This window comes from Megascapheus bottae, chromosome X (genome assembly GCF_031878675.1).
Source record: "Megascapheus bottae isolate mThoBot1 chromosome X, mThoBot2.hap1, whole genome shotgun sequence".
Lineage (NCBI taxonomy): Eukaryota > Metazoa > Chordata > Mammalia > Rodentia > Geomyidae > Megascapheus > Megascapheus bottae.
This window is the reverse complement of record NC_143547.1, coordinates 77,985,333-77,992,889: the sequence shown is the minus strand read 5'-3', so window position 1 is coordinate 77,992,889 and position 7,557 is coordinate 77,985,333. Positions and strand designations below refer to the sequence as shown.

General features: G+C 37.2%; 1 protein-coding gene across 1 annotated transcript; it reads left to right on the top strand.

Annotated features, from left to right (window-relative positions):
• The first annotated feature begins 4,365 nt into the window (after positions 1-4,365).
• Positions 4,366-5,905, top strand: Ct83 (cancer/testis antigen 83). Its single transcript, XM_090327154.1, has 2 exons — positions 4,366-4,440; positions 5,618-5,905. The coding sequence occupies exons 1-2, from the start codon at positions 4,366-4,368 to the stop codon at positions 5,903-5,905; spliced, it is 363 nt and encodes a 120-aa protein (XP_090183280.1).
• Positions 5,906-7,557: the final 1,652 nt, after the last annotated feature.

Sequence of the window (7,557 nt, the reverse complement as noted above, 5' to 3'; positions counted from 1 at the left end):
CAAAGGACATAGCTGGTAAATTAGTTAGGAAGCCTACAGAGTGGGAGAAGATCTTCACCAACCATACAACGGACAAACGCCTCATATCTAAAATATATCAACAGCTCAAAAAATTGAATCACTCCAAAACTAATCTCCAAAGTAACAACCATCCCATTAAAAATGGGCCAAAGACTTAAAGAGAGTCTTCTCTGAAGAAGAAACAAAAATGGCCTATAGACACATGAAGAAATGCTCAACATCTCTGGTCATAAAAGAAATGCAAATCAAAACAACTCTAAGATTCCACCTCACTCCAGTTAGAATGGCCAGGATCAGGAAAACAAATGACAACAGATGCTGGAGGGGATGTGGCCAGGAGGGATCACTACTACACTGTTGGTGGGAGTGCAAACTCGTTCAACCACTATGGAAAGCAGTATGGCAGTGCCTCAAAAGGCTAAACATGGAGCTTCCCTATGACCCAGCAATTCCACTACTTAGCATTTGCCCAACCATCTAGAAACTAGGGCATACTAAATCCACTAGCACATCAATGTTCATTGCAGCATTATTCACCATAGCAAAGATATGGAACCAACCTAGATGTCCCTAAGTTGATGAGTGGATCAACAAGATGTGGTACTTGTACACAATGAAATTCTATGCTGCTCTCAGAAAAAACGACATCGCCTCATTTGTTAGGAAATAGAAAGACTTAGAAAAAAATCCTATTAAGTGAAGTAAGCCAGACTCAAAGGAACTTAGGGTCAATGGTTTCCCTCATTTATCGTAATCAGTAGAAATCTTGGGCTCTACTAGCAGAGATTTGCAATAGAGCAAAACCTTGATACATAAGGCCATGTAGTGTGAAGCTAATTGAATGGACCTCTGGGATATTGAAACAAAAGACATATAATGAATGCTTGCTGTCCTTAATGTGCTATGTTATCTCTCATCTCTTTTGCTGTTCCTTGGTTATTTAATATTGTCACAATATCTCACTTTGTTGTCTGATGTATTGGGTACATTTGTATTTGGTTACTTGAAATTGGACAGGGAAGCGGGGAAAACCAAGAGGGGGTGGGGGGAGGGTAATGGGACCAAGACATGTGAAAGGGTATCAATGTATGTGAATTAATGCACCTTGTATCTGACAAACATCATGTAACCCTTTTATTAATTACAATAAAAAAAAGAAAAAGAAAAAGAAAAAAGCTGGAAATGGTGTGTGGCTCAAGTGGTAGAGCTCTAGCCTTGAGAAAGTCCAAGGACAGTGCTCAGGCCCTGAGTTCAAGCACCAGGACTGGCAAAAAAAAGTTTATCCATTTTAAGTGAGTCTGAAAAATTCAAATGGATGTTGCCTCAAAGAGGACAGCATATCCTCTGAGAGAAATTATAAGCAGGGCTGGGTGTTCTGCCTAGTTGTAGAATGCTTCCCCAGCATGCACTAAGACCCAGGTTTGATTGCTCAGTACCACATACATAGGAAAAGCCAGAAATGGTGCTGTGGCTCAATTGTCATAGTGCTAGCTTTGAGGAAAAAGCCTAGTGACAGTGTTTAGGCCTTGAGTTCAAGCCCCACGACTGGCACCAAAAAAAAAAGAAATTATAAGCAAAAATCAAGGACAAGCTAGGACTTCCCTAGGATAATTGAGGGAGTTTATTTTTTAACAAATTCCTTAAGAGAAATACATTTATTAAGCAAGATGAAACAAAGTTCTTAATCGATAAAGGTGTTATATTTTCTATTTTAAACCCCACACATAGTGTATGAGTTCCATTCCTCAATAAGGGCAAAATTCAAGTAAAAAAATCACATCTATTTTGAGGAAAATCTTCATAAAATTTCAGTTAAGAAAAACTTTCAAGTGGAAAGAGCTGTGAGCCATAAATAGGACAGTTATTTCTCACCGTAGAGTGATGCTTAACCCCCTACTTATTGTTACATTCTAGTCCTCCTAAATTCAGTCTATTTTTATTAGTAGATCGTAGTAAGCACTTTTTGTTAATATTCACATTGCAGCAAATGACTAGCATTTCTTTGCCTTTACTTGGGAAGAATGGCAATATTCTTGAATTGCAATGCCATAAGTATACACTGAAATTTTCACATATTTTTCCTCAATATTTCTAAGAACAATATACAAGATTTATAACTTTTCCATGAGTGTACTACAACATGTGGATAACCTACTCTGTGTGCTCCCTAATATAATTTTATTATTATAGAAACTAGCCAAGAAGGGAAATAAAGTATCTGAAGATAAAAATGTAATTTTGTTGTCAGGAAGTTAAATACTTAGGTCATATAATTACTCCTTTAGGATTACTTACAAATCCTTGCTATACTCCCACTATTATAATTGTTCCTTTCCCTAAAACAAAACAAAAATAAATAAATAATAAAATAAGGGGAGTCCTAGGACCAGTTGAGTATTACTAATATTGGATTCTCAAAGTGGTATGATGGCTGCAGAGTATAAATCATAATTACTTAGAGGGCAGTTGGGGCCAGTGTATGCAAAATAAGTGAGCCCCACTTCATAAACATGACATATATGATGCTCTGGTAAAAGTTATTCAACTTTGTGGCGAGATGTGTTAGGAGCAGATAAACTGGTATAAAATGAGGAGGATAGTCATGGTTCAAAAAGAAATGTACTCATTACCTGACTTATATAACTGTAACCCCGCTGTAGATCACCTTTACAATAATTTTTAAAGTTAGTGAGATTCTATCACATAAGCAAACTAAGAATGTTCCAATAATCCCAGACACGCAGAAAACATAGGCAGGAGACATTTGGTCTGAGACCAAAATTGATTTCAAAATTTCACTACTGTCTCCTCTCAAAAACAAAGATTCTTATTTATTAATTGACTAAGTACTATATAATAAACTAAATAATAAGCGGGTGCTAGTGTCTCCTGGCTGCAGTCCTAGTTACTTAGGAGGCTGAGATCTGAGAATTGCAGTTCAAAGCTTGTCTGGGCAGGAAAATCCATGAGACTCATCTCTAATTTACAACCAAAGCAGAAATGGAGGTGTGGCACAAGTGATAGTGTAATAGCCTTGCACACAGAAGCTCAGGGACATTCCCCAGGTCCTGAATTAAAACCTCAACACAGGCATTCCCCCACAAAAAAAGTAAATAAAAAAATACCACCTAGATTCCACATAATTTAGGACTACAGGAAGATAATTAAGGCCTTAAAATTAACAACAAACAAAGTCTTTAAATGATAAGAATTAAAAACTTTTTTTGGATCTTTTGTATCCATGAGGAGGCAGGAACTACAGTGGAAATATTGACTCAAATCATAAACGCTTCTGAATACTTCAATTTCTCAGTTAGAAATTAGTCCTAGTTCCTTTTGTGCCCAGGCTGGCTTTGAACCTTGATCCTCAAATGTCATCCTCCTGAGTAGCTAGGATTACAGCTGTGAGCCACCGCACCCACCTCAAATTCTATGCCTTTAATTCCTGTTTTTCATATTAGTTTGACTTCAACACCTAAATCTGTTTCTAAATTATGAATGTATGTATATATATGGATATTATTAAAAATATCTATTGTACAAATGTGTGTGGAGGATTACGAAGAAAGTTTCCAACACTGCTTTTTAAAATGTGAAATTCCACAAATGTACATAATTAATCCAGTGTGGCTTAGGTTGGAATAAGTCTTCAAATAGCAGTGGGGGTACGAAAGAAGTACATTTTCTGGCAATAATTTCAATTTTGTGGCTAACCCTGTTATTTTTGGATAAAAAGGCTGGGAGTTTGGCTTAGTAGTAGAGTACTTGCCTCGCATGCACGAAGATCCAGGTTCGATTCCTTGGTATCACCTACATAGAAAAAGCCAGAAGGGGTGCTGTGACTCAAGTGGTAGAGATCTAGCCTTGAGAAAGCCCAAGGGCAGTGCTCAGGCCCTGAGTTCAAACTGCAGGACTGGCAAAAAATAAACAAAAAAAAATAAAACATCGTTAAAAAGAAAGGAATAGGTTTGTAATCTGTATTTAATCGATTCATTTAGCATCTGTAATTCTCTCATTTCAGCATCTTATATTTTCCAAATCTTACTCTCCATACTAACAACCTAACACAGTTACCAAGCAACGGTTACCAAGTACAACCAGACTTCCTGGTTTACGTCCTCTGATTGTGATATAATATCCACAGCTGCATCATCAATTATGACGTGTCACTCCCTCTCCTCCAGTATATAAAGCCGGGGCGGCAACACATATCTCAGTTATATTAGGTGGTGAGAAACCTTTAGTACACTGGCTCTGGGCTCCTCAAGCCAGGGCGTGTAATCGCCCCTGCTTTCCAACTGCCAGCCGGGTGCCTCTATCTCCAGAAGAGGCCTAAAAGTAAACATGAGCATCTTTTTTCTCCTAATGACCTGCACTGTGTTTACCCTGATGTATATCTTCTGGAAAAGGCGGTTCCAGGTAATGGATATGAGAGGGGGAATGTGTGTGATTGAAATTAGAAGCAGATAAATTCGTGGGTTGGGGCGTAAGACACTGGGTAGAAAGACAGTAAATCAAGAACTGGTCTCCCGTAAAAGTGTGTGAATGAATGTGATCGAAATTAGAAGAAAACAGATGAATAATTAGTTTGGGGAGTAAGACAATAAAAGGAAAACAAGATGAACTACTTTCAGGGATGTCTGTGTGTATACACAGAGATAAACGGATACATCGCCATGTATCTATTATTGGAATTAGATGAGATGGAGCTGCAGGAGTGAATGGATGGAATGGGGTGGAAAAATAGATGTTAAAACAAGAATTAAAGTGAGATGAGAGATCATTCATCTCAGTCTCAATAGAACCAAATTGTACTTCCCCCTTTCCCAGAATCCCTGTATTTTGATCAGTGATTGGACAGTTATGATCAGTTATAAAAGAATCCCAAATTATTGAGATACAGTGAACTCTTCACAAAATCTGGTGAGAAAAGTATGACCAATTCACTACATCCCATGTTAACAAACTGTACCTTGTTCTCTCACTTTCATTCTTCCAAGTTCCTGTTGGCTTCCACCCTTTTCTCACCATCTCTGTGGAGACTTTCTAGACATCCAAAACATCGTGTCTAAATGGGGGTGTCATAATTTTTGAAGTTGCAAAAAGGATCAAAGATTCCATGTGTTAACTACTTGACTTCCCATAAATGTATGCAAAATCTAGCATTTTGGTCTTACCCAGAGTACTTCTTTTCTTAATCAGGAAAAAAACATACTGTCAAATCAATGTTGATATTTCACACATTTTTTTGGTGGGTCATGGGGCTTGAACTTGGCCTGGGCGCTGTCCCTGAGCTCTTCAGCTCAAGGCCACCTCCCTACCCTTGAGCCAAGCCCCATTTCCAGTTTTCTAGAGGTTAATTGGAGATAAATCTCAGGTTCTTTAGTTCCCAGGCTGGTTTTGAACCTTGATCCTCAGATCTCAGCCTCCTGAGTAGCTAGGATTACAGGCGCGAGCCACCATGCCCAGGTTATTTCAAACATTTCTAATTTCTAGCTTTCTAAAGACAATTAGCTCTGTTTTTGGTGACCAAGTTACTTGCTAGTTTACAAATTGCTAAACTCAAGTAACTATATATGTATAATTCCCTTTACAGGGAAACATTGGTGAAATGCCAGCTGATTTAGAGTTACCAAAACCACTTAATTCATCACCTGGAAGCAGCACTGATAATCTGTCTGTCAACAGCCTATCTCGGGACATCTTCAACAGTTTCCCACATTCAGTAGCTATACAAAAGCGCATACTGACAAACCTAAGGATGGTGGAATACAAACTGAATGAACTGGAACATTTCCTAAATGTCAAGGGAACAAGTGGCACACTGACTCATCGGAAATCTTCCAAGATTTCCAGCAGTAAGGAGAATAAAACCAACCATTAAATGCACGTTGACTTGAGGTACATGGTCATGTGGTTATTCCAAATGAATTACTTAAAAATGGAGAGGATGTCAAGTTAGATACAAATTGAGATATTTATTGAGTTGTTCATTTTAAAGGATGACATATTGGATAGTGTATATTTTACTGGGGAAGGAAAATAATCAGTTCAATAGCTTTTTCCTTTTTTTTCAAGCTGCAGGAAATCCCAGTCATTGTCAAGTTTGTATTAGATTGGTAAACCTAACTAAATTTCTACTATTATGGATAATATTGTTTCTTACTATAATTGAACCTGTGTAATGGTAATAAGACCCCGGATACCCTACAACATATCACATTCTCCATTAACATATGCTGTTCACAACTTGAAGATTGTGACACAATCCTTAACTATTCTTTGTGGTCGGTATGGCATAAAATTATAACCTCTAGATCCCACTTTTCTCAGATATTCTTTCCTTAAAAACATGTCCAAATCTCAGAATTGTAAGTCACAATAAGGAAATATGCATCTTTTTAATTTGGAGAAAATATTACACTTAAAATAGCACCAAACTACAGTGATAGAATGAGTTTAACATGTTATAGAGTAAAATTAAGGTAATTATTTTACTCGAACTGGGGCTTGAACTAAGAGACTCAGTTCAATTCTCTTGGCTTGTTCTCTTGGAACTAGCATTATCCTACTTGAGCTACATATCCACTTGGATTAAAACTAAGAAAAAAATTTCTAACCTCTATTCATAAAGGTCAACCAAGTTATAAAATCCAATATAACTATGGAGTTGTTCTCTTGCTTACTAACAGCATCTGAAAATATTAAAAATAGTAAATGAGATCCTAATATCCATATACATATAACTTATCTGAGATTGGTCAAGTATAGACTTATCATCCTCGATACCCTTGCCCCTCAAAATAAATTGCAAGTATAGATGAAAAAGAAATGCCTCAATTTCTTGCTCTAATATTTATTCAAAAATAAGAGGGAATGGGCTGGCATGGTGGTCATGCCTGTAATCCTAGCTACTCAGGAGGGTGAGATCTGAGGATCAAGGTTCAAAGTTAACCTGGAACAAAAGGACCTGAGACTATCTCCCATTAACCTCTAGAAAACGGAAGTGGCCCTGTGGCTCAAGGGTAAGGTGGTAGCCTTGAGCTGAATTGCTCAGGGACAGCATGCAGAAACCCCATGACCTTCAAAAAAAAAGAAATGAGGGAATGGAGTTGAAAATATTTCAGAAAAAATATTCTTGCTATTGTAATAGTCACTTCCATTGCTACGCACCAAAATCTATCGGTCATTAGTGATTGATCTCACTTATTTAATCTGATTTTTTGTGGATTTTGATGAAAACAATGGACTCTCCCTAAAAAAAATAATAAAGAGACATTCACATGTACACAGGAAGTGCTACATATAATTATAGGAGACTTGGTGAAAAACCTGAAAAGTTGTTGAAATGTTCCTTACACATTTAGGTAATGTTTACTATCCTAAGCTGTGTTCCTTAAACCAAATTTCGATGACACATAACCAAGAAAATAAGACATAAAACCTTCAATCTGGACAAGTTTGACAACCTTCTCTCCTATTAGTATGCAAATCAGTCGTTCATATGCAATAACTTATTCACCTGAGACAAAATCA

Bases quoted from the DNA above. Each gene is read 5' to 3' on its own strand.
- Ct83 (XM_090327154.1), top strand. From the start codon at position 4,366: ATGAGCATCTTTTTTCTCCTAATGACCTGCACTGTGTTTACCCTGATG. The intron at 4,441-5,617 runs GTAATGGATATG...TTCCCTTTACAG, and splicing joins TCTGGAAAAGGCGGTTCCAG to GGAAACATTGGTGAAATGCC.